Source organism: Ranitomeya imitator, chromosome 2 (genome assembly GCF_032444005.1).
Source record: "Ranitomeya imitator isolate aRanImi1 chromosome 2, aRanImi1.pri, whole genome shotgun sequence".
NCBI classification, from domain to species: Eukaryota; Metazoa; Chordata; class Amphibia; order Anura; family Dendrobatidae; genus Ranitomeya; species Ranitomeya imitator.
This window is the reverse complement of record NC_091283.1, coordinates 161,293,259-161,321,245: the sequence shown is the minus strand read 5'-3', so window position 1 is coordinate 161,321,245 and position 27,987 is coordinate 161,293,259. Positions and strand designations below refer to the sequence as shown.

Below are 27,987 nucleotides of genomic sequence, written 5' to 3'. Positions count from 1 at the left end.
AGGATGCAGGTTTGCAGTCTCTTTACCTTGGTTTACTGAAGACTTCAGCATCCACAGTCCAGGGCACCAGATCACAGGCTAGGTAGGGTCTTGCCGGCTTGAAGGCAAGTTAGGAGTCCCTTTACCCAGGTGGAAATCAAAAGCCTTCCTCTATCGCCGTGGTGGTGTAGTTCCTTACTGCTTAAAGCTCCACATAAGGTAATCACAGATGTTATCGATCTCTCTGTCCCCCGGATAGGATAGGACATTACCCGTATGACTGGTGGCTTGAGGCTGTTTATAGGGACTCTTGGATTGGCCCCAGACACAGGGCCACGGGTTCTCGGTACCGGGCCTCCCTGGTTCGGTTCTGAGGCTGTCACGGTGGCTAGGCCCAGTCCGCGACCCTGCTAAGGGGCGTCCAATGAAGGTGGTGATACAGTCTGTCAGGAGTTCGTGACGCCACCTGTGGTGTTCGGTCAGGGTGACCGACGCTGCTGTGGGGTCCGCTGGGGTGATGGAATGGCAGCTGGATGGTATACCTTCCCACAGGTGAAGTATGTCCCCAGGGCTTCCCAGTAAGGTGGATGGTGATGGTGTGAGGTGCAGTCAATAACGAGGACACAGGGTTGCAGTCTCTTTACCTCTTTACTGAAGACTTCAGGACCCACAATCCACAGCACGTTTAACAGGGCTATCAGAGACCGGCCGGTCCGATGGGCACATCTGGAGTTTCCTTCGCAGATGGAAATCGTTGCCTACCACTAGCGCCTGTGTGTTGTAGTCCTACCCTGCTGAGCATTCGGAATAGTCCTCACAACTGCTGTTCTCGTTCGTTCGTTCTCTACAGCTCTCTCTCTCTTCAGTTCCAGATGTTACTAGTTTCTCGTCCCCCAGTATGTTTTGGCTAGGATGCACCCGTATGACAGGAAGGCTTGGAGGTCTTCCGGGACCCTAGAGACGCCCCTCTCCCAATGTTGCCCCCTATGTCTGCTTAGGAAATTTAAGGTAGACAGCCAACCTATAATTGACTGTCCGGCGGAGTTTGAAGTAAGGCTTGAAGTCAGTTACTCCTGCGGTGTTCTGGCCACCAACTACGTGCCTCAGTAAGATGTTGCCTCTCTCTCTCAGCACAACTCTTACTGGCTCTCCTTTGTGCTTGATCTCGTTTACACTGTTCCACAATATCCTTCCCTTCGTGTCTCTCTCCTGGATACCGCCGCAGGGTGTGCAGGCGTGGTTCCGTTACGTTCTGTTCTGTTCGCTAGGCACCTGCCAGGTTCCCACGCCTGACAGGGACCCCCCTGTGTCTTCTCCCTGCAACACCCCCTGCCACGGGATGTTGCCTGGTTCCAACCCAGTCAGCTTCTGACTAACTTCCTCCCCAGCCCCTAGTTTTAACAGTGTGAGGAGTGGCCCAATAAATAAAGCCTTTTTCTCCCCCTAGTAACCGGAGTGTGAAGTGTAATGTGTTCTGGTGATACCTGGCAGGAGAACTCCTTAGTGCCATCAGACGTACCGCCACTCTCCTTAGCGGCAGAGTGCCATACTGCAACGACCAGGTCTCTGGGGCGCTACACTCCCCCCCGGTTAAATCCAGTACTCCTGGACTGGGAAGAAGAACAACAATATAATGCAGCAAAAGACATACAAAGTTTTTGAAATGCTTAGAACAAGTAAATAGAAAAGGTGCTTCCCTTTATGGGAGGTAAGGACACTTGAACGTTACAAACAAGAAAACAAGATTAAATATTTTTAAATAACATTTTGACTATAAAATAACTCTCAGTACCCAGCCGGGTATTCTACTAAGTGCAAACTTTTGAACAATAAGTTAACTTTCCTTTAAGGGCGTATACGCTGAACCCACTAAAGGCCTACCATACAATGCTATATAAATAACTCAACTTTCTTTCCATTCTAACTTCACCAATGCAGGACCACCTAGCTCCTTGGCTGGGCCTACGGTCATTGTACCGACCATCTTTCTACATCTCTCAGGAGGACTCTCACTCTAACCCCTACGGGTTCACTTTCAAGCTTTCCTGTCCTCAGTCTCTGTCAACATTATCAAACTTTCTAAATTTTCAACATTATTAACGTTTCAACTTTTATTAAAGCAATCGTGTAACCATTCCCTTTAAGAGGTACCCAAGTCTCTAGTGCAGATTCTCTCTGTCTGCAAGTCCACTGCAAGCAAGACCTTCTGCATCATGTCTTTGCAAAGTCTTCTCTTGCTTGTAAAACCAGTAGGGAGCACCTTTAAGAAGGTGCAAACTATATACAAAGCAGTTCTGAATCATTCACCGTCCATGATCCGGCAGTCTTTAAAACAATGATAAACTTGGTGCAACAGTAGAAAAACAGTAGAAAACAATAGGGATCCCGGGTAAACAAAGGGATCCCTAGGAGTTAACCCTGGACGGGTTTAAGGTAGCAGCAGGAAACAGTGAACTATATACAATTCGGGTCTCCAAGGTTTATTTTTGCTCTGGTGGCCTCTGCCAGGGCCTAACCGGACAGGTAGACCTCCATGGTCTGGGAAGCCTCAAATCCCGGCCTATTTCCAGCAGTGCGGGAGTCCAATGAGCGATCCGAGGAACAGCAGCAGCGGCTGCCGCTGCTTCGGCCAGTTCTTCCTCCAAGGACTTGGCAGCAACCAGGATGGAGGTACAGCGCTGGATATCCCGAGCCCACCAGCCGTGGCCCTTCTGGTATCTGCAGTAGCTTACCGCATCTCCCGGCAGCAGGACGGGACCCTTACTGTCGCCCCGCAGGCCAGCCTCCACCACCTCCCGGGTGATATGGACCCTTATCGTCGATCCAATTTCCTGGACAAAGCCTCTTCCTCTCTGGGGCTGGTAAATGATCACCACTCCCCATTTCGGCAATGACCCATCCAGCAGCTCACCGCGGGCCTCCCGTTCCACGTCCCTGGCATGCTCAGCTATGAGGTGCTTCCGATAATCCCCCCAGGGGAAGGAGCCCATGTCCCACTCACGCGTTTCCGGGTCGAATGATGCGGACTCCGGAACTCCACCAACCGCGCCGGTGGTCGGGTCATGCGTCGGCGGAACACCGATCCCCGATCGGCCAGGGTACCAAACTCGCCCGCAGGTGGGGGCTCTGGCAGCTCCGCACTGTTCCTCAGGGGCAGCCACCTGGTCTGGTGCAGGCAGCGGGGGCTCCGCGGACAGCTCCCAGGGCTCGTTCTCCTCCAGTGGCGGCATGCTGGTGTAATCCTCCGGTGATGAGGACCTAGACTGGGCCATCTTTCTCCGCAAGCCTCCTCGGCTTTCCAGCTCCACTCCGTCTGAGTCATAGTTTCGTTTCTTCAGCCTCCGCCCGCCATAGAAGATGAGAAGGCGGACCTCAGCCACTGACGGACCCGCCCTCAGGATACAGCAATGTTTAGACTGGGCGGCCATTATCTTTCACGCTCTCCAGCTTACTCACACCCACTTCCATGCCCTTCTTCTTCTCTTGCGCTCCTCGTGGCGCGGCAATGGCGGCAGTTTCGGCGGGAATCTTGCGGCAGATAGCAATACACAGTCCTTGCAATAAAGCACAGTCCAACATGTTTCAATCACAGTTCCAAGGCACACATGACCCAATTCTTCAGGCTTAAGAACGATCCTGTTCGTGACGCCAAGTTGGATCGCCCCCAGACACAGGGCCACGGGTTCTCGGTACCGGGCCTCCCTGGTTCGGTTCTGAGGCTGTCACGGTGGCTAGGCCCGGTCCACGACCCTGCTAAGGGGCGTCCAATGAAAGTGGTGATACAGTCTGTCAGGGGTTCGTGACGCCACCTGTGGTGTTCGGTCAGGGTGACCGACGCTGCTGTGGGGTCCGCTGGGGTGATGGAATGGCAGCTGGATGGTATGCCTTCCCACAGGTGAAGTATGTCCCCAGGGCTTCCCAGTAAGGTGGATGGTGATGGTGTGAGGTGCAGTCAATAACGAGGACACAGGGTTGCAGTCTCTTTACCTCTTTACTGAAGACTTCAGGACCCACAATCCAGAGCACGTTTAACAGGGCTATCAGAGACCGGCCGGTCCGATGGGCACATCCAGAGTTTCCTTCGCAGATGGAAATCGTTGCCTACCACTAGCGCCTGTGTGTTGTAGTCCTACCCTGCTGAGCATTCGGAATAGTCCTCACAACTGCTGTTCTCGTTCGGTCGTTCTCTACAGCTTTCTCTCTCTCTCTTCAGTTCCAGATGTTACTAGTTTCTCGTCCCCCAGTATGTTTTGGCTAGGACGCACCCATATGACTGGAAGGCTTGGAGGTCTTCCGGGACCCTAGAGACGCCCCTCTCCCAATGTTGCCCCCTATGTCTGCTTAGGAAATTTAAGGTAGACAGCCAACCTATAATTGACTGTCCGGCGGAGTTTGAAGTAAGGCTTGAAGTCAGTTACTCCTGCGGTGTTCCGGCCACCGACTACGCGCCTCAGTAAGGTGTTGCCTCTCTCTCTCAGCACGACTCTTACTGGCTCTCCTTTGTGCTTGATCTTGTTTACACTGTTCCACAATATCCTTCCCTTCGTGTCTCTCTCCTGGATACCACCGCAGGGTGTGCAGGCGCGGTTCCGTTACGTTCTGTTCGCTAGGCACCTGCCAGGTTCCCACGCCTGACAGGGACCCCCCTGTGTCTTCTCCCTGCAACACCCCCTGCCACGGGATGTTGCCTGGTTCCAACCCAGTCAGCTTCTGACTAACTTCCTCCCCAGCCCCTAGTTTTACCAGTGTGAGGAGTGGCCCAATAAATAAAGCCTTTTTCTCCCCCTAGTGGCTGGAGTGTGAAGTGTAATGTTTTCTGGTGATACCTGGTCAGGAGAACTCCTTAGTGCCATCAGACGTACCGCCACTCTCCTTAGCGGCAGAGTGCCATACTGCAACGACCAGGTCTCTGGGGCGCTGCACTCTAGCATGCCCCAGCCTCTGAGGGGTGCCACCGTGCCTCCTGGGTGTTAGGTCAGACAGGTAACGTAGAGTTCAGCTGTCCTGCCGGTCTCTGATGTAAGTCATAGAGGTCCTTACAACCTCGGTGTTCTGGCTACCGGTCTCTGCGCATCAGAAGGAGGCAGACTGGTCAGGGCTGGTCTCCCCCTGGTATTCTCTACTGTGCTTTGCTCTCCTGCTCGTTCGCTGCAATCAATTCAGCCTTCTAAATGCCTTTTTCCAGGAACTGCTGCACTGCAGCGGCACACATGTGTAAAAACTTCCTCTGCCTCAGACTGATCCAGTCTGTTTCCTGGCAAAACTGAACTCTCCTTTCCCTCTGTGTCTCTGGCAGGAACTAACTAACTTTCCCTCCAAAACTACCTTATATATGGGGAGTCATCTAGCAAGTAAGATCAAAAGCTCCCCCTGGTGGCCTGGAGTGTGAATGTGTTGCATGTTTGTGGTACCTGGTTACAGTTATCCCTTCTTGCCTTCAAGCGTAGCATCACTCTCCCCATGAGGAAGGCAATGCTACTGTGACGACCAGGACCCTGGGGCGCCACACTAACCACAGTCACAATGCATCGGCAGGGTGGGCGGCCGGATGCCTCACAGCCCCATACTGCAAGACTGAGTCCCCACCACCACACAAGCTCAAAACCACAGAGACAAAAGCCACCACAAAGCACCAAGTACAACTCACACAACTCACCTTCATCAAGCTCTCACATGAGAGCAAAAATAGGCTGGACCTTTTTTTTCTTCTTTTCTTCAGTCTCCTGCTAATTAAAATCACTTGTGCCAAATGGGAGGAGTGCTGGTCCAAGAAAGGGGACAGATCATGCAATACGCTGAAAAGAGCATGGACCGCATTCATCAAATGGCGCTGGGCAAAATATACATTACTGAACCGAACAGCATATTGCAGGATCTGTCCTTTTTCTGGATGTGCACTCCTCCCATTTGGCACAGTTGATTTTAATTAGGAGACTGCAAACAAAGGGGAGCTTGATGAAGGTGAGTTACATGGCTCCTTTCATTTGTTGCTTTCTGTCGGCCATTGTTGATGTGGTTTTGTGCTTGTGGGGCATTGCGGTCTGGAGTCATGGGGACTCAGTCTTGCAGCATGGGTTCTGAGAGGCACTGGGCCGTCCGCCCTGCTGGTGCATTGTCACTGCGACGGTGGTTAGCGCACGACACCGCCGCCGCTCCTTTAAGGCAATAAATGTAACTTAGGACCCAAGGTGAGGTCGCTGTGATGTGACAGCGGCTTCATCCAGTCTGATCACAATGTTACACTGAGAACCTCATGTACAGTTATATATATATTTGCCTAGTGACGATGATTTATGGAGGTGCTGTCCATTTTCTTTTTTTTTTCTCAGTATCACACAGGAAAGGATAAGATACACAGCTCAGCGTTCCGGATTACACAGGACAGGATTAGATACACAGCTCAGCAGACAGTATCACACAGGATAGGATTAGATGCACGGCTCAGTAGACAGTATCACACAGGATAGGATTAGATACACAGCTCAGCACACAGTATCACACAGAATAGGATTAGATACACAGCTCAGCAGACAGTATCACACAGGATAGGATGCACAGCTCAGCAGACAGTATCACACACGACTCAGCAGACAGTATCACACAGGATAGGATTAGATACACGGCTCAGCAGACAGTATCACACAAGATAGGATTAGATACACAGCTCAGCAGACAGTATCACACACGACTCAGCAGACAGTATCACACAGGACGGGATTAGATACACAGGTCAGCAGACAATATCACACAGGATAGGATAAGATACACGGCTCAGCAGACAGTATCACACAGGATAGGATTAGATACACAGCTCAGCACACAGTATCACACAGAATAGGATTAGATACACAGCTCAGCAGACAGTATCACACAGGATAGGATGCACAGCTCAGCAGACAGTATCACACACGACTCAGCAGACAGTATCACACAGGATAGGATTAGATACACGGCTCAGCAGACAGTATCACACAAGATAGGATTAGATACACAGCTCAGCAGACAGTATCACACACGACTCAGCAGACAGTATCACACAGGACGGGATTAGATACACAGGTCAGCAGACAATATCACACAGGATAGGATAAGATACACGGCTCAGCAGACAGTATCACACAGGATAGGATTAGATACACAGCTCAGCAGACAGTATCACACAGGATAGGATAAGATACACGGCTCAGTAGACAGTATCACATATGATTAGATACACGGTAGTGGAGAATGTTAGTCTTGCACAGGTTACAATGTGAATTAGGCTGTTACTGGCTGATTGTACATTTGTGTGCCATGTCTGTAGATCCCTGCGTCCCGGCCGCCGTCTGTGGCTTGCACTGAAGTCTATGGGGACATTGCAGGAGCGTCTCTAGGTGCTGTGCCTTCATGACGTTGTGTATCACCAGGACACGCTCACTGGCATTAGACGTATGATGACGCCAAATACTCCATGATTACCGTGTAGTAAATAGGGTGATGTGGTTGTTGGGGGCTTCGAGAAGCCCTCGCTCCAGTGGGGGACTGTCAGACACAACTTCCCTATGGCAGGTAAGTGTCTGGCGTCCATTGTGCTCCTCTGGTGATGGAGCCAAGTTCAGGTAATTAATCAATAACGTGTAAAGGTCTCGGAAAGTCAAATATTGACAGGGCAATCCATGCCTGACATTCATTCTGTGCCATCCAGGGAATTCCTCTACCTCATGGTGGACTCTTAAAAGGGCCATAACATTAGTAAAGTAGACGTCCTGAGTGGGTCCAGTTTTCCATGAGTTTACAGTACCATGTAAACAGAATCCGCAGTGCACATGCTGCGGGAAAAACATGCGCGGAAACTCTGCGTTGTTTATTCCGCAGCATGTCAATTCTTTGTGCAGATTCTGCAGCGGTTTACACCTGCTCCATATTAGGAATCCGGAGGTGTAAAACCGCAGGTGGAATACGCATAAAAACCGTCACTCTGGGTCTGTGCGCGTCGGGCGCTGCCTCCTCTTTCAGCTTTATCGTCCCCGATGCCTGCGCATTAAGTTCTTTTGGGGGGCGTGCGCAGCTGCGCTGCCCTTTGTACTTACAGCGCAGGCGCCGGGGACGATAATGCATCAAGAGGAGGAGGTGCCCGGCGCGCACAGGCCCGGAGTGACGGCTTTGCTGCGTCTGATTAGGAGGGAGAGACCCGCCTCCGGGAACATTTCAGGGTATGAAGGGGCACATTTTATAAACGTTTATTTCAGCGTGTGCAAGGAGCATAACTAAAAGAGCCACCTTGTCAGAATGCAGCATTTGTGCTGCACAAGGTGGCTCTTTTAGTTACAAACGCCTGAGGGGGGTGACAGGTTCCCTTTAAACTTGTCTATTGTACTGTAATTTAAGGAAACGTCCACTAATGAGCAGTTTTGGCCTCCTCCCACTGCAGACAACCTATATGTTATATATATAATATATACCATATATATGTTTTGTCGTTACATCCTTAGGGTCAGGACTTTCTTCTTACGCTGATAATCCCTCCCAGGCCGGGGAGATCCTGAAACCCTGTATGGACGAGGTTCTGAAAATCATTCCCTCCAAGCAGCACAAAGAGACCACGACATTACTGGGAGCGACAGCCGGGATGAGGCTTCTCAAGTAAAGTATTAAATGTTGCATAAAACACATTGTAGTCCAATAGTAACGTTATATTACAGGGCTACTACAGCAGAGTGTCTCTTTAAATGCAATAATAAACATGAATTGTTATAATAAACGGATTATATCCTTATCTCCGTTAACCCCTGACATCACCATTTACCAAACATACTAATCAAATGGTCCATGAATTGTGCAAACAGCGGTGAGAGGCGTCCTTATCATAGTCCACAAATGGGCGCCACCGGCTCATTTACATACAGAACTGCCCCATCTATAAGCCGGGTGCTGCGGCATTTATAGGTGCAGACTTCATGGACCCCAAAATGAGGGTAACAGACCTCGCTCAGGTCTCTTCTGTGCTTAGAAATTTGACAATATATCTTTAATAAAAAAATCCTCATTTTACCAATCTTTGTTATTTCTTTACAAGTAAGTGTTAAAGGGTTTGCCTAGTAAAGCGAAGTTAACACATGAAAGTGACTAATAAAATGTTATGGGCTCATCTTGGGAGCGGGATTCCCTAAGATGTAGGTCAAGGTGAGCAGCAGGACTGAAAGTGATGATGCAGTGGAGTTAGACCTGACAATAGAAGGAACAGCAAACATCAGTAGAGCTGGGTATGCAGGATGGCACGTGCAGTAGGATAGTAAGAAATATTCACCTTAGTGTAGCAGAACCGAGTTTGCAGACAGCACCTCACAACAGAGACTAATACCGTGATGTAGCAGATCTAAGTGTGCAGACAGCAACTTGGAATGGCTGAGCCGAGTTGGCAGACAAGCACATTAACCCCTTCCCGACCCATGACGCCACGTAGGCGTCATGAAAGTCGGTGCCAATCCGACCCATGACGCCTATGTGGCGTCATGGAAAGATCGCATCCCTGCAGATCAGGTGAAAGAGTTAACTCCCATTTCACCCGATCTGCAGGGACAGGGGGAGTGGTAGTTTAGCCCAGGGGGGGTGGCTTCACCCCCCCGTGGCTACGATCGCTCTGATTGGCTGTTGAAAGTGAAACTGCCAATCAGAGCGATTTGTAATATTTCACCTATTATAACGGGTGAAATATTACAATCCAGCCATGGCCGATGCTGCAATATCATCGGCCATGGCAGGAAATACTAATGTGCCCCCACCCCACCGATCGCCCCCCCAGCCCTCCGATCTGCCCGGTACACTGCCCCGCTCCTCTCCGTCCTGTGCTCCGCTCCCCCCCGTGCTCTTGTCCGCTCACCCCCGTGCTCCAATCACCCCCCGTGCTCCAATCACCCCCCCTGCACTCCGATCCACCCCCCCGTGCTCCGTTCCACCCCCCCGTGCTCCGTTCCACCCCTCCCGCGTTCCGATCCACCCCCCCGTGCTCCGATCCCCCTCCCGTGCTCCCCCCCACCCCATCATACTTACCGATCCTGCCGGGGTCCATCCGTCTTCTCCCTGGGCGCCGCCATCTTCCAAAATGGCGGGCGCATACGCAGTGCGCCCGCCGAATCTGCCGGCCGGCAGATTCGTTCAAAGTGCATTTTGATCACTGAGATATAATCTATCACAGTGATCAAAATAAAAAAATAATAAATGACCCCCCCCCCTTTGTCACCCCCATAGGTAGGGACAATAAAAAAATAAAGAATTTTTTTTTCCCTTCCCCCATGACGGCACACCTGAGAGAGGGGATCCGCCCAGCCAGGACAGGAAACCCTACTGAAAATAAAAGGGCGGTACCTCTCCCTCGCTTCAGTTGGGTTTCCTGTCCTGACAGGGACCCTCTTACTGAACACGGCGGTTCACTTACCCAGGTCCCGTCCCGGCGTGGAAGAACAGGCAGCGCCTGTGCGTCGGGTTCGGGGGTCTGGAAGCACCGTCCGCAGGTCCTCCGGGTCTCTGCGTCCGAGCGGGCGTTGAGCAGCGTGGTCAGAGGGCTGGGTTCCCTTCCATGGCTGCCACGCCGCCCTCCCCTCTCTGCCGGCGTCCAGGTGCGGTGGCCGCTTCCGGGTCGCTCGTCTGACGTCACGCGCAAGGCACGCTGGGAATGGGCGTGCCCGCGTGACGTCGGGGGCGGGCGCCGGATCCAAGATGGCGGCGCCCATGATGAGAACGCCGGCCGGTGAAAGGGAACTCCGGCGGCACGGCAGAGAGTGGGAGGGGGTTAATTTGGGCACCGAAGGAGGCGGGGAGTGCAGTGGTCCCCCCATAAAAGGGGGTTAGACCACAGAAGACGTGCTCATGTCCATAAACTTCACCATGGAAGTAGGACAACAGGAGCAGCAGCAGCAGCAGCCGCCTTCACAGCAGCAGCAGCAGCAGCAAATGGAGCTCTCACCAGATGCCTTGCCGAGCCACCAGCATACCAACAGCAGCCACTCAAGTGGTAGAAACAGCAGTCGTTCTGTCCGGCAGGATTCGTTGGCGTCCAGGAGGGACGCTTCACGTGCATCTGTCCAGCCTCCAAAATCGATACCCTTGATTGTCGGTAGTGGTGAGTGATCTACGCGAATGTCACCCTTATGGTAACAGGGTCCATTTTTGTCTGTTTTGATCACTAGGGGTCCAGGAAAGCGGTTGGTAAAACAAAGAACCGAGAGTGTGCCCTTTGTAGAAACCCGCTTGCAGTTCAGTGGCAGAAGGATCTCTGTGCTGACTGCATTACTAAAACCATACAAGAAGAGACCCCTAATTTTGCCACTAGCCTAAAAGCCATAATACAGGCTGAAATAAAAGACTCCTTGAAATTGGCCGTTAGCGAACCAAGAAGGAGAAGCCGTAAGGCGTCCACAGACTCAGATGCCTCTCAGAGACAGGGGAGTCATAAAACATCCCGGTCTCCCTCTACCTCCTCGGCCTCTGTCCAGTCTTCAGATTCCTCCTCGGACAGTGATTCTTTGCTACAAGGAGCAGCAGCTTTTTTGGCAGACTCTTCTGCGGATTCCGCAAGACTAACCGCAAGAGCCGCGGGTTTGTCCAACGCGGCAAGAAGAGCCCTTTGGCTCAAAGGCTGCCCGGGGGATTTGCCATCTAAACACAAACTGTGTTCTATTCCATGTGACGGCCAACTTCTCTTCGGGAAAAAACTTGAAGACATCCTGGAACATGCAGGAGATAAGAAGAAAGGTTTTCCCAACATCCCTAAAGATCCTAAAAAACCTTTTTTTCGGAGGAGAAGATATAATAGAGGTCGCCCCCCAGGGGAGAGGAAAAATTGGGACTTTAGAGATAAAAGAGGATCGGGCTATATGTAAAGGCCCCTCCACATCGGCAAAAAAATCCCCCCAATGACATTACGCCAGAAGTGGGAGGAAGACTCTCCCTCTTCTTTCTGGCCTGGGTAAATATCTCCCCCAGTATCTGGGTCACGAACATCATCAGAGACGGCCTAAAAATAAATGTCCTCCCAGATGAAACTTCATAATAACTCCTCGTCGGAAGTCTCAGCAGGAACAATCTGCCCTAGAAACCGAGATCTTGGGACTTGTCCACAAAAAGGTTCTTCAGGAAGTCCCGGTTCAGGAAGAGGGAGACGGGTTTTACTCCCCCCTCTTCTTGATCCAAAAACCGGATGGTTCTTGGAGAACTGTTATAAATCTAAGGAAGCTCAACCAATCCATAGAGAACGACACTTTCAAGATGGAGTCTATAAACACGACCATAAAACTTCTCTTCCAGCACTGCTTCATGGCAGTAATAGACTTAAAGGATGCTTACTACCATATACCAATACATCAGGAATATCGGAAATACTTGAGAGTAGCTCTCTATATTCAAAATCAGGTAAAGCATTATCAATATATAGCATTATCAATATACAGCTCTTCCATTCGGCCTGTCTACAGCCCCCAGAGTTTTCACCAAAGTGATGGTGGAAGTAATGTCATACCTCCGGTCCCGGGATGTAGTAATTGTCCCATATCTGGACGATTTCCTGGTAATAGGGAGGTCAGAGTCCCACTGCACTCATCAAGTATCAGTGGTAACATCAACTCTAATGGAGCTCGGTTGGATAATAAACATCCCCAAATCCAGACTACTGCCAGTAAAAATACAGTCCTTCCTGGGGTTAATACTGGACTCCGAGCGTCAGCTCTGCCTCCTTCCACAAAACAAAGTGGACAAGATAATAAACCTGACCAGTACAGCAATACGTCAACCCGCAATGACTCTCAGAAAGGCGATGTCCCTTCTAGGCTCGTTAACATCGTGTATACTGGCAGTAGAATGGGCAGAATTCCACCTAAGACATCTACAGTGGGAAGTTCTCTCAGCTCAAAGACTGTTAAGAGTTCATTTAGAAGGAAATCAATGTCTCTCCCTGAGCGTAAGGGTTTCCCTAGCTTGGTGGACTGTAGAACACCACCTGACAAAGGGGGTCCGGTGGAAAAATCCGGTCATAGACATCATCACGACCGACGCAAGCGGTACAGGTTGGGGAGCTCATCTGAGATCTCACTCTGTACAAGGTACCTGGTCCATACGAGAAAAAAAACTATGGATCAAACGAAAAAGAGCTATGGGCAGTGGAGAAAGCCCTAAGACATTTTCTCCCTTTACTCCAGGGTCGCCATACTCGAATCCTAACAGACAATCGAGCAGTGGTGGCGTATGTCAATCTTCAGGGGGGAACGAGGTCCAAAGGCCTCATGAATGCGTCAAAACTCCTCTTCCAACTGGCGGAACAACACCTGTTATCTCTGTCGGCACTACACATCAGGGGCATAGAAAACACTCAAGCAGACTTCCTGAGTTGCAGAGGCTTAAGACAGGGTTAATGGTCCTTAAACCCCCAGATATTTCAGCAAATAGTCCAAGCCTGGGGCTCACCAGAAATAGACTTGTTTGCCAACTCACACAACAAAAAAGTCAGAAAGTTCTGCTCCTTAAATCCAAAAGAACATCCCTTCGCAGTAGATGCCCTACTAATACCTTGGAAGTTTTCTCTAGCCTACGCATTCCCCCCGATAGTGATGATCCCAGCTGTGATCCGGAAGATGAGAGAGGATCAGGCGAAAATTATCCTCATAGCTCCATTTTGGCCAAGGAGACCATGGTTCTCCCTTCTAAGGCAGATGTCGGTAACAGATCCATGGATTTTGCCAGAAATTCCGGACCTACTAACCCAGGGCCCAGTAACCCACTCTCAGGTGAAGGGCTTCCATCTGGCAGCCTGGAATTTGAGAGGGCGTTACTAAGTCGCCATGGATTCTCACCAGGATTAATCTCCACCCTGTTGAAAAGCAGAAAACCCATAACTTCTAGAATCTATGGTAGGACATGGAAAAAATTTCTTGACTTCCTGGGTGAACCATTGGGGGAGGTGGCTCCAGTGGGTCCTATCCTAGAATTTCTGCAAGCAGGATTACATCTTGGGTTAGCAACCAGCACCCTTAAAGTTCAGGTTTCAGCCTTGGGGGCCCTGTATAACTGTAATCTTGCCTCAAATAGATGGGTTTCACGATTCATAAAATCTTGCAGTAGATCTCGGCCGGTCGTTATCCCAAAAATCCCTCCTTGGGATCTAAATTTGGTCTTAGAAGCTCTAACTAAACACCCTTTCGAGCCCTTACAGGAGTTATCACCTAAGTTACTTACCCTTAAAACAGTTCTTCTAGTAGCCCTAACATCGGCACGTAGGGTAAGTGATTTGCAAGCCCTGTCAATATCCCCTCCTTATACTCAGGTTTTTGATGACAGGATCGTTCTAAGACCAGACCCGGCTTATCTCCCCAAGGTGGTTCAAAAGTTCCATAGGAGTCAAGAGATTACCTTACCATCTTTCTGTAGTAATCCTAGAAATCCAGGGGAACAAAAGTTCTACATGCTAGATGTGAGAAGATCTATGTTACAATACATATCTATGACTAGTCAGTGGAGGAAAGACCAAACCCTATTCATAGCCTTTCAGGGTAGCAAAAGAGGGTGTGGGGTAGCTAAAAGTACTATTGCTAGATGGATTAGGGAGGCCATTAGTTTATCCTACTCTGCGGGTGGCACTCCGGTTCCTGAAGGCATCAAGGCTCACTCTACCAGAGCCATGGCTACCTCCTGGGCGGAAAAGGCTGAGGTATCAATTGATCAAATTTGCAAGGCTGCTACCTGGTCCTCACCCTCAACTTTTTTCAAGCACTACCGGCTAGACCTTTCCTCCTCTGCTGACCTAACCTTTGGTAGAAGGGTACTCCAAGCGGTGGTCCCTCCCTAAGGTTTCATTCTACAAAAGTCTCTCAGGTGTGCCGTCATGGGGGAAGGGAAAACACCAGGGTTACTTACTGGTAACAGGTTTTTCCGGAACCTATGACGGCACCTGTATATTCCCCCCCCCTTTATCACCTTTTCGGTGTGCACTATTGTTTTGGGTGCTTTTTTAGTTAATATGATGTGGTGTTGGATTGCCATGTGTACTAACCAGGGGGGCCTCTCATGCTCTGAAAACCAACTGAAGCGAGGGAGAGGTACCGCCCTTTTATTTTCAGTAGGGTTTCCTGTCCTGGCTGGGCGGATCCCCTCTCTCAGGTGTGCCGTCATGGGTTCCGGAAAAACCTGTTACCAGTAAGTAACCCTGGTGTTTTTCCACTAATGTTAGAATAGGGTTAGGGTTAGGCTTAGGGTTAGGGGTAGGGCTAGGGGTAGGGGTAGGGTTAGGGCTAGGGTTAGGGCTAGGGCTAGGGTTAGGGTTAGGGTTTCGGTATGTGCACACGTATTCTGGTCCTCTGCGGATTTTTCCGCTGCGGATTTGATAAATGCGCAGTGCTAAACCGCTGCGGATTTATCGCGGATTTACCGCGTTTTTTTCTGCGCCTTTCACTGCGGTTTTACAACTGCGATTTTCTATTGGAGCAGTTGTAAAACCGCTGCGGAATCCGCAGAAAGAAGCGACATGCTGCGGAATGTAAACCGCTGCGTTTCCGTGCAGTTTTTCTGCAGCATGTGTACAGCGATTTTTGTTTCCCATAGGTTTACATTGAACTGTAAACTCATGGGTTTCCGCAGCGTGTGCACATACCTTTAGAATTAGGCTATGTGCGGATTTGGCTGCGGATCCGCAGCGGATTGGCCGCTGCGGATTCGCAGCAGTGTTCCATCAGGTTTACAGTACCATGTAAACCTATGGAAAACCAAATCCGCTGTGCCCTTAGTGCGGAAAATACCGCGCAGAAACGCTGCGTTTTATTTTCCGCAGCATGTCAATTCTTTGTGCGGATTCCGCAGCGTTTTACACCTGTTCCTCAATAGGGATCCGCAGGTGAAATCCGCACAAAAAACACTGGAAATCCGCGGAAAATCCGCAGGTAAAACGCAGTGACTTTTACCCGCGGATTTTTCAAAAATGATGCTGAAAAATCTCACATGAATCCGCAACGTGGGCACATAGCCTTAGGGTTAGGGTTGGAATTAGGGTTGTAGTTAGGGTTGTGATTAGGGTTATGGCTACAGTTGGGATTAGGGTTAGGGGTGTGGGGGGGTTAGTGTTGGGGTTAGTGTTGGAGGTAGAACTGAGGGGTTTCCACTGTTTAGGCACATCAGGGGTCTCCAAACGCAACATGGCGCCACCATTGATTCCAGCCAATCTTGTATTCAAAAAGTCAAATGGTGCTCCCTCACTTCCGAGCCCCGACGTGTGCCCAAACAGTGGTTTACCCCCACATATGGGGTACCAGCATACTCAGGATAAACTGCGCAACAATTACTGGGGTCCAATTTCTCCTGTTACCCTTGGGAAAATAAAAAAATGCTTGCTAAAACATCATTTTTGAGGAAAGAAAAATGATTTTTTATTTTCACGGCTCTGCGTTGTAAACATCTGTGAAGCACTTGGGGGTTCAAAGTGCTCACCACATATCTAGATAAGTTCCTTGGGGGTCTAGTTTCTAAAATGGGGTCACTTGTGGGGGGTTTCTACTGTTTAGGCACACCAGGGGCTCTGCAAACGCAACGTGACGCCCGCAGACCATTCCATCAAAGTCTGCATTTCAAAAGTCACTACTTCCCTTCTGAGCCCCGACGTGTGCCCAAACAGTGGTTTACCCCCACACATGGGGTATCAGCGTACTCAGGAGAAACTGGACAATAACTTTTGGGGTCCAATTTCTCCTATAACCCTTGGGAAAATAAAAAATTCTGGGCTAAATAATTATTTTTGAGGAAAGAAAACGTATTTATTATTTTCACGGCTCTGCATTATAAACTTCTGTGAAGCACTTGGAGGTTCAAAGTGCTCACCACACATCTAGATAAGTTCCTTTCGGGGTCTAGTTTCCAAAATGGGGTCACTTGTGGGGGGTTTCTACTGTTTAGCCACATCAGGGGCTCTGCAAACGCAACGTGACGCCCAAAGAGCATTCCATCAAAGTCTGCATTTCAAAACATCACTACTTCACTTCCGAGCCCCGGCATGTGCCCAAACAGTGGTTTACCCCCACATATGGGGTATCAGCGTACTCAGGAGAAACTGGACAACAACTTTTGCGGTCAAATTTCTCCTGATACCCTTGGGAAAATAAAAAATTGCAGGCTAAAAGATCATTTTTGAGAAAATAATTTTTTTTTTTTCATGGCTCTGCGTTATAAACTTCTGTGAAGCACTTGGGGGTTCAAAGTCTTCACCACACATCTAGATTAGTTCTTTTGGGGGTCTAGTTTCCAAAATGGGGTCATTTGTGGGGGATCTCCAATGTTTAGGCATACAGGGGCTCTCCAAACGTGACATGGTATCCGCTAATGATTGGAGCTAATTTTCCATTTAAAAAGCCAAATGGCGTGCCTTCCCTTCCGAGCCCTGCCGTGCGCCCAAACAGTGGTTTACGCCCACATATGGGGTATCAGCGTACTCAGGACAAACTGGACAAGAACATTTGGGGTCCAATTTCTCCTATTACCCTTGGCAAAATAGGAAATTCCAGGCTAAAAAATCAATTTTGAGGAAAGAAAAATTATTTTTTATTTTCATGGCTCTGCGTTATAAACTTCTGTGAAGCACCTGGGGGTTTAAAGTGCTCAATATGCATCTAGATAAGTTCCTTGGGGGGTCTAGTTTCCAAAATGGGGTCACTTGTGGGGGAGCTCCAATGTTTAGGCACACAGGGGCTCTCCAAACGCGACATGGTGTCCGCTAACAATTGGAGCTAATTTTCCATTCAAAAAGTCAAATGGCGCGCCTTCCCTTCCGAGCCCTGCCGTGTGCCCAAACAGTGGTTTACCCCCACATATGAGGTATCGGCGTACTCGGGAGAAATTGCCCAACAAATTTTATGATCCATTTTATCCTATTGCCCATGTGAAAATGAAAAAATTGAGGCGAAAAGAATTTTTTTGTGAAAAAAAAAGTACTTTTTAATTTTTACAGATCAATTTGTGAAGCACCTGAGGGTTTAAAGTGCTCACTAGGCATCTAGATAAGTTCCTTGGGGGGTCTAGTTTCCAAAATGGGGTCACTTGTGGGGGAGCTCCAATGTTTAGGCACACAGGGGCTCTCCAAACGTGACATGGTGTCCGCTAAAGAGTGCAGCCAATTTTTCATTCAAAAAGTCAAATGGCGCTCCTTCCCTTCCAAGCCCTGCCGTGCGCCCAAACAGTGGTTTACCCCAACATATGAGGTATCAGCGTACTCAGGACAAATTGGACAACAACTTTCGTGTTTCAGTTTCTCCTTTTACCATTGGGAAAATAAAAAAATTGTTGCTAAAAGATAATTTTTGTGACTAAAAAGTTAAATGTTCATTTTTTCCTTCCATGTTGCTTCTGCTGCTGTGAAGCACCTGAAGGGTTAATAAACTTCTGGAATGTGGTTTTGAGTACCTTGAGGGGTGCATTTTTTAGAATAGTGTCACTTTTGGGTATTTTCAGCCATGTAGACCCCTCAAACTGACTTCAAATGTGAGGTGGTCCCTAAAAAAAATGGTTTTGTAAATTTCGTTGTAAAAATGAGAAATCGCTGGTCAAATTTTAACCCTTATAACTTCCTAGCAAAAAAAAATTTTGTTTCCAAAATTGTGCTGATGTAAAGTAGACATGTGGGAAATGTTATTTATTAACTATTTTGTGTCACATAACTCTCTGGTTTAACAGAATAAAAATTCAAAATGTGAAAATTGCGAAATTTTCAAAATTTTCGCCAAATTTCCATTTTTATCACAAATAATCGCAGAAGTTATTGACCTAAATTTACCACTAACATGAAGCCCAATATGTCACGAAAAAACAATCTCAGAACCGCTAGGATCCGTTGAAGCGTTCCTGAGTTATTACCTCATAAAGGGACACTGGTCAGAATTGCAAAAAACGGCAAGGTCTTTAAGGTCAAAATAGGCTGGGTCATGAAGGGGTTAATGTTTCTAAGTCAAATATGTGTTTAGCACTTTAGAACAACAGAGCTGAGACGGCAGACAGGCCCCTAGATATAGCAGAACTGAGTATGCGGACAGCAGCTTGGAATCATAGAGCTGAGGCGGCAGTGAAGCACTTGGATGTGGTAGAGCCAAATGTGCGCATAGCACCTTTAGGAGAGTAAAGGGAATATTTAGGATAACAGTAGCTGGGGCAGGCAAGAGCAGATCTGGGTTTAATAAATGTCAGAGTATTGTGAACACGTGGTTGCAGTGTGTCCTAATACCTGAATACTCTATCAACATAAAGGGGGTGACACGAGAGGCACACGACACGAGCAGAGTATGTTGGTACAGAAGAGGCAAGAGGCGCAAAACGGAGCTGGAGCCAGGACAGGTAACAAAAACTCTGGCTTACTACAGCCACCACCAGAGGGAGCTCACTACATACTGTTATAATTGGGCTCAATACATTATCTGTATTCAGTGAGCTCCCCCTAGTGGTGGCTGCAAGTGGAAAAAAAAATAGGACAATGTTAATGGAAAAGATTTGGAGCTCTGTATCAAAATTTAATAAGCCCTGTATGCTACAAAGATATAATTAGAAATGGAATTACGTCTTGGACATAAAGCAATGACACTGCGGCTGATTATCTATATAGCTTGATGATTTCACTAATAGAATAATCAATGTGTCACTTTTGATCCCTACATTGCATATCTCACTTTTGCATGAAGCAATGGCCTTGGTAAGATGTTGACCTTGGTATTGTTACAGTAATTCCACTTGACCCCCTTTTTTCTGTTTTCAAGCATTGGAAGCAAAAAAATAGATTATCTTGTACCGAAAGACAAGTCAGAAATCAATTTTTAAAGTGTTTCATTATTGCAAAACAGAGGTCAAATCACTCTGCCCAACTCATCATTGATAGAAACCTCTGAGTAGCTGAGAAATTATTGATTAGGTAGTGTTCCTTTAAGAGGTATTATATTGCTTATAAAAGCCATGATTACATATTTACTATAGAAAAGTTACAATTGTCTTTCAATAGACTGCAATAATTTAATTATGTTCATAGGTTGCAGAATGAGACCAAAACTCAGCAAATCTTTCATGAAGTTTCTAAAACTCTCCGTGAGTATCCGGTGAACTTTCAGGGAGCTCGAATATTAGATGGTAAAGAAGAAGGATCGCTAGGCTGGGTCACTGTCAACTATCTTCTGGGCACCTTCATACGGGTCAGTAGTGAAATCCATTCCTCCGTTCCATCAAGTCACTCCTGATTTCTTGACCTGCTCCTTTTTTCCTTGGAGCAGTATTCTTATATAGAGAGCTGGTTCCATCCCAAACAAGCTCAGATGGTCGGTGCCATGGATCTAGGTGGTGCCTCCACCCAAATGACTTTCCAACCTTCAGGGACTATCGAAGACAAAAGCACAGAGATGATCTTCAAACTCTACGGCTATGACTACACCATCTACACTCATAGCTACCTCTGCTACGGCCAAGACCAGGCGCTGAAGAAGCTGCTGGTGCACCTCATCGAGGTAACATTTCCAAAGTGCATGGACATGACGGGTTGTTACATTCATTTCAGGAATACAATCCTCCCATCCCCTACCCTAAAAAATGGCTAAAATACAATGCGTCCCTACCAAACACCTGATACAATTTGAGTCTGAAATTAAGTGACGATAACTCTGATCCTGGCTGTTAAACCCCTTAGATTCTGCGGTCAATAGTGACCATCGCATCTAAGTGGTTAGATGTTTGTCTACAGCTTAAAGATAACCTGGCCATGCCTAAAATATAAATAGACTGTGTCAATTACGCAGCTGAACCACTGTCCCAAAATAAAATGGACTGGGATGTCCTATGTTGGGTGCACGAAGCATGCTCAGGAGCTGAGCCTGCTTTATACCTGGTATGTGCCAGCAGTGTTATACAGCCAGCAGCATCAACTGGAGCTAGCACCAAATTAAATACTGATGTCAATCACTAAAAGCATTTAAACGGTCATAGTTAAAACTGAAAACCCCTGTGGCCACCTCATGGTGCTCCTATAAAGCCAAGTCCAGCAGTATGTGGAAAAAAAAAAAAAAAAAAGAAAATTGCCACCTTTTCCTGTTTAAAAAAAATATTTAACCCATACACTAAACTCTGTAAAGAGAAAAGAAATTCCCATGTTAGAATCGCCATTTTTTTTATTAAAGTGCCGCAAAAAAGGCAATAAAAAGTGATCAAAACATTGTATGAGCCGCAAAGTGGTATGAATAAAATCTACAACTCACTGCTCAAAAAACAAGCCCTCACACAGCTCCATCAACCAAACGAAAAAAAGAAAGAAAAAAAGTCACAGAAAATAGGCACACAAACCAAACTTTTTATTTTACATAGTTCTGAATTATTATTTTTTAACCTATAAAATCTGAAAAGAAAACCTTAGAAGTTTGGCATCACTGTAATCTGACTGGTGTGGAGAATCCGATAGCAAGGTCATTTTAAGAATGAGCGCCATAAAAACGAAACAAAAAAAAACGACGAAATGTGGGTTTTTGCACCACTTCACCATTCTTTGTTTGACATTATATCTATCATTATATAATTACATTATCGTTAAATGAACAGTGTGACTGGAAAAGTCGTTCTGAAAATAAAAAGCCCTTGTATGGCCAAGACAATTAAAAATGAAAAAAAAAAAAAAAAGTTATTGCTCCTAGCAAAAGAATGGAAAAACAGCGCAAAAAACTGAAAAATTGCCAAGTACTTAAGGGGTTAACAAATGTTGCTGATCCTGCCATGGCTATATTGTGGGAAAAAATGCTGCATCCTTAGAAGGGTTAAAAGCATATACACACATAGATATCTGAAATCGCTAATATCGATAAACAGCGAATTCCTCTGTGTTCTCGTTAGACTCGCGGCCCAGGGAATGTCCAGCACCCGTGTTATCCACGAGGTTACACCACCAACGTCTCTCTGTCCTCAGTCTATGATAGTCCCTGCGTCCCGACACCCTCAGGCAATGAAGAGGTTAATGTCACCGTGGTGGGAACCGGGGACTCGTACCAGTGCCTGCTCTCCGTCTCGCAGATCTTCAACTTTTCAGCCTGCGGTAAAAGCTCCTGCTCCTTTAATGGAGTCTATCAGCCGCCAGTGTATGGCGAGTTCTACGTGAGTATATGTGATACAGGACATTATATGCAAGTCACATGATCTGCAGAAACTGCGACTACCACTATGTCCTCTCATTGCAGGCGTTCTCCGCCTTTTACTACACATTCAACTTCCTCAATCTGACATGTGGACAATCCCTGAGCGAAACCAACAGCTCCATCTGGGGATACTGCTCCCGGGAATGGACCGAGGTATGGAGGAACAGAGCTCCGCTGACAATATCACACAGGATAGGATTAGATGCACCACTCCGCTGGCTATCACACAGGATAGGATTAGATACACGGCTCAGTAGACAGTATCACACAGGATAGGATTAGATACACAGCTCAGCAGACAGTATCACACAGGATAGGATTTGATACTCAGCTCAGCAGACAGTATCACACAGGATAGGATTAGATACACGGCTCAGTAGACAGTATCACACAGGATAGGATTAGCTACACAGCTCAGCAGACAGTATCACACAATAGGATTAGATACACAGCTCAGCAGACAGTATCACACAGGATAGGATTAGATGCACGACTCTGCTGGCTATCATACAGGATAGGACTAGATACACAGCTCAGCAGACAGTATCACACAGAATAGGATTAGACACTCAGCTCAGCAGACAGTATCACACATAATAGGATTAGATACACAGCTCAGCAGTCAGTATCACACAGGATAGGATTAGATACACAGCTCAGCAGACAGTATCACACAGAATAGGATTAGACACTCAGCTCAGCAGATAGTATCACACATAATAGGATTAGATACACAGCTCAGCAGATAGTATCACATAGGTTAGGATTAGATACACGGCTCAGCAGTCAGTATCACAGGATAGGATTAGATACACGGTTCAGCTGACAGTATCACACTTAGATACAATGGCTTTAGTCCAAGGTCTGCGTTCCCTTTTTATATAGTAACCTGCCGTTCGGTTGATTGTAGCTTATACTGTAAGTAGATATGGAATAATAAAACATAACTTTTAATGATGTACAATCTAAAAATGCCTCCTGACTATGAAAAGACAAACACAACAAAGACCATTATAAGGTCAAAATATGCCACAAAAAACCTTTATTAATATTGCAGGCAAACTACTGCCACAAAGGAAGGAGCTACAGTGTTATAGCAGGTAATGGTGCCTTGGCCAAACAAAGTAATATTACTGCCGGCCTTTTTGTGGCATATTTTGGCCTTTTAATTATTCTGTTTGTCTTTTCATAGCCAGGAGGTTTTTCCAGAGTGTGCTTTATTAAAAGTTATGTTTTATTATTCCATATCGACCCTTGCTAGCACTTATTACCCTACCCAGGAGAAACAATGAATGTCCTGATTCGCCGTACTATTCTATAATTATAGCTCAGCAGCAGCTTTCCTTTGGAGAACCAGCGGCGTCTGGTGAATTACTGCAGCTCTGCCATGTATATCCTGACGCTGCTCCTGAATGGGTACAATTTCACCAGCGAAACATGGAACAGCATTCATTTCGCTAAGCAGGTGTGTAGTGTGACCGTATACAGCCATGTCTGCCTTATGGTAAGGTATCGCCAGCCTGTTATGCGCCAGCCCCTATTCCAACCATTAGGATGAATGTGAGCCGGTCCTGCTGATTTCATATGGTCCAGCCGACCACACAATGTGCACGAGGTGGGCTATCCTTCTCCTGATGGCAAATGTCAGGGAAAAGCTGCATCTATCTACAACGGCTTATCCCACTTTTCTCCGCAAGACCACGTACACACTCGTCCAACCCTGGCATGCATGTACAGGAATTTCTGGAGCCTGTACAATCAAATTGCTAGGGCCCTTGGGTTCTTTCACTATGTCAGTAAATAAAATCTGAAATTGTATTTCTATAGCCTGAACTCAAACCATATACATGTACTTATACATTCAGCAGTGGATAAATCGCATAGATATATATATATATATATATATATATATATATATATATATATATATATATATATATATATGCCAGCAGTGAATAAGCAGTGTATGTGTATGTGTATGTGTATATATATATATATATATATATATATATATATATATATATATATATATATATATATATATATATATTATACACACACATACAGTACAGACCAAAAGTTTGGACACACCTTCTCATTTAAAGGTTTTTCTGTATTTTCAGGACTATGAAAATTGTACATTCACACTGAAGGCATCAAAACTATGAATTAACACATGTGGAATTATATACTTAACAAAAAAGTGTGAAACAACGGAAAATATGTCTTATATTCTAGGTTCTTCACAGTAGCCACCTTTTGCTTTGATGACTGCTTTGCACACTCTTGGCATTCTCTTGATGAGCTTCAAGAGGTAGTCACCGGGAATGGTCTTCCAACAATCTTGAAGGAGTTCCCAGAGATTCTTAGCACGTGTTGGCCCTTTTGCCTTCAATCTGCGGTCCAGCTCACCCCAAACCATCTCGATTGGGTTCAGGTCTGGTGACTGTGGAGGCCAGGTCATCTGGCGTAGCACCCCATCACTCTCCTTCTTCGTCAAATAGCCCTTACCCAGCCTGGAGGTGTGTTTGGGGTCATTGTCCTGTTGAAAAATAAATGATGGTTCAACTAAACACAAACCAGATGGAATAGCATGCCACTGCAAGATGCTGTGGTAGCCATGCTGGTTCAGTATGCATTCAATTTTGAATAAATCCCCAACAGTGTCACCAGCAAAGCACCCCCACACCATCACACTTTTTTGTTAAGTATATAATTCCACATGTGTTAATTCATAGTTTTGATGCCTTCAGTGTGAATGTACAATTTTCATAGGAGGAGGCAGATTAAACACGTAAGGTCTTCATCACTGACCGTTGTGGCGCTGTCTTTCTTCTATTCTGGGATATGGACTTGCAGCCGGGCTGGACCCCTTGGCATTGACTTGCGCCAATATGCGAATGGAAGCTGTATGGACATAGGGTGCGGTTTTTCTCTTTTTGGATTTCTGTACAATTTTCATAGTCATGAAACTACAGAAAAATCTTTAAATGAGAAGGTGTGTCCAAACGTTTGGTCTGTACGGTATATGTATAATATGACCAGGCCTCCTACTTGAGCTCTGGTGACAGGACTGCCTCGTGCATGTGTGGGGATCTAGAGAGGACCAGTCATAATGTCTTGTCTTTCCTCCATTCAGGCTGGCAATGCTGACGTGGGCTGGACGTTGGGATACATGCTGAACCTGACCAATATGATCCCCTCGGAGGAACCTTCTCTATTTAAGGCTCATGAATACAACATGTGGGTGGCTGCGATCTTCTTCATCGTGCTGAGCCTGGCGGCGGCTCTGGTGGCCGCTCCGCTGCATTGCTTCTGCCGGAACGCGTGTGCAGAACAGGCCTGGTGGACATGAGACAGAATGTGGCTGGTGTGATCATTACTGACTCCAGAGACGTTCAATAAATAATTTATATGGCCTCATATGGTAACAGGGGAAATTCTATATGGGAAATGGTTGTCCGATTCTTCGTACTGTGCACAGATGGTGCAATTAGGGACATTACTATACGTTGTACATAAGCTTTCACCTGAGGCCCCAATAGTAAAGGATACAGTGCAGCATTCGGGAGGCTCAGACGATGCCAGCAAGCGGTATAAGCACTGGGCAAGAGTACAAATGCAATGCACTTATCACATGGAAGGTATATATGTTTTATGACAGGTTTTCTGCAATAAAACTAGACTCTAAATACGATGAATGGTTTATAATACATATGGTCATGTAATAGGAATAATTTATAAAGTGTACTTATGTTATTGTGCCCCACCCCTAATAGCCCCAATATTGTCACACAGGTCGTCCAATGAAGCCCAGCCCATTGCACTATGCAGTATAAGTGGTCAAATGATCCGCTAAGTGGACTAGAAGTTTTAAACAAATTGAAAAAAGCAAAAAAACAAAAAAGCAAAATTCCCCTTTCCAAGTTCAAAAATAAAACTAAAAAACGCCAACAAAAAAACTTTTAACGCCAATATTAGATATGTCTGAGCAGTAGAGGATCTGTGGAGGTGAAGAGCAATGTCTCTCCCTAGTGGCTGATCAAGATAATACAACGGTTTCTGAATTCTTTCTTATAAAGACAAGCACATTACTGACATTAACAATAATAACTAACACGCTATCAATTTTGATTAACATTAATGTGAAATTTCTTGGCCCAAGTTATACCGGCATACTCCATATCACTATATACAGGAAGAGGTATAACCTATACCAGCTGCACATGTACACCCAGGTTATACCAGCTGTACATAACTATATAGAGGAAATTCCCAGGTTATACTGGCTGTACATATATAATTATATAGGAGATGCCCAGGTTATACCGGCTGTACATATATAATTATATACAGGAGATGCCCAGGTTATACTGGCTGTGCATAAATAATCATATACAGGAGATGCCCAGGTTATACTGGCTGTACATATATAATTATATACAGGAGATGCCCAGGTTATACCGGCTGTACATATATCATCATATACAGGAGATGCCCAGGTTATACCGGCTGTACATATATAATTATATACAGGAGATGCACAGGTTATACCGGCTGTGCATGTTTAATTCTATACAGGAGATGCCCAGGTTATACCGGCTGTACATATATACCGTAATTATATACAGGAGATGCCCAGGTTATACTAGCTGCACATATATAATTATATTCAGGATATGCCCAGATTATATCAGATGTACATACAGGGGTGGATTATAATAGGGTCAATCTGGGCGGTAGCCCAGGGCCCAGTGGTGTGGGGGGGGCCCTGGGCTACCGCTCAGATTGCCCGCCGCCATTAGGGCATTACTGCCCTGACTGGCGTATTGGCCCGGTGGGGCGCTGCGGCAGTTTCACCTATTGATGTGCGGGCACCAGCCCGCACGTCAATAGTTAACAACAGCCGCCAGCCAATTGGAGGCTGGCAGCTGAAGTCGGCCACAGGCGCAGCGCACACATCGCAGGTGTCTGACGTCATTGTCAGTCGCTGGCGAGTGCGCGCTGCTGGAGGGAGCTCGCCGCCTGGAGCGCAGGTCAGGTGAGGAGAACTCGTGTTTTTTTTTTGTTTTTTTTTGCCAACGGCAATTCGGGGGGCCCAGGCGGGCCAGAATGCTGGACACTGTCTGGGGGCAATATGCTGGAGACACTGGGGCAGATGATTGCTGGACACACTGGGGGCAATGCTGGAGACACTTTAGCAAATTGCTGGACACACTGGGGCAATGCTGGGCACACTGGGGCAGATTGCTGGACACACTGTCTGGGGGCAATGCTGTACACACTGGGGCAGATTGCTGGACATACCGGGGCAAATTGCTGGACACACTGGGGCAATGCTGGACACACTGGGGCATATTGCTGGACACACTGGGGGCAATGCTGAACACACTGGGGCAGATTGCTGGACACACTGTCTGGGGGCAATGGGGCAATGCTGGACACACTGGGGCAGATTTCTGGACACACTGGGGGTAATATGCTGGACACACTGGGGCAGATTGCTGGACACACTGGGGTAGATTGCTGGACTCACAGTCTGGGGCAATGCTGGACACACTTGGGCAGATTGCTGGACACACAGTCTGGGGCAATGCTGGACACACTGACTGGGGCAATGCTGGACACACTGGGGCAGATTGCTGGACACACTGGGGGCAATGCTGGACACACTGGGGCAGATTGCTGGACACACTGGGGCAGATTGCTGGACACACTGTCTGGGGCAATGCTGGACACACTGGGGCAGATTGCTGGACACACTGGGGCAGATTGCTGGACACACTGGGGCAGATTGCTGGACACACTGGGGCAGATTGCTGGACACACTGTCTGGGGGCAATGCTGGACACATTGGGGC

The 27,987-nt window shown here is 47.2% G+C and overlaps 1 protein-coding gene across 2 annotated transcripts in view; it reads left to right on the top strand.

The window, feature by feature from the left end:
• The window catches only part of LOC138662271 (ectonucleoside triphosphate diphosphohydrolase 8-like), a 42,993-nt gene extending 17,170 nt beyond the window's left edge, over positions 1 to 25,823 (top strand). For both annotated transcript variants that reach the window (XM_069747678.1, XM_069747679.1), the window contains 7 exons: positions 8,451 to 8,601; positions 19,991 to 20,150; positions 20,229 to 20,459; positions 21,829 to 22,086; positions 22,170 to 22,280; positions 23,455 to 23,592; positions 25,267 to 25,823. In XM_069747678.1, the coding sequence (XP_069603779.1) occupies positions 8,451 to 8,601; positions 19,991 to 20,150; positions 20,229 to 20,459; positions 21,829 to 22,086; positions 22,170 to 22,280; positions 23,455 to 23,592; positions 25,267 to 25,482 (1,265 nt within the window). In that variant the 3' untranslated portion in view covers positions 25,483 to 25,823. The remainder of the gene's footprint in view (positions 1 to 8,450; positions 8,602 to 19,990; positions 20,151 to 20,228; positions 20,460 to 21,828; positions 22,087 to 22,169; positions 22,281 to 23,454; positions 23,593 to 25,266) is intronic.
• The last annotated feature ends 2,164 nt before the right edge of the window (positions 25,824 to 27,987 follow it).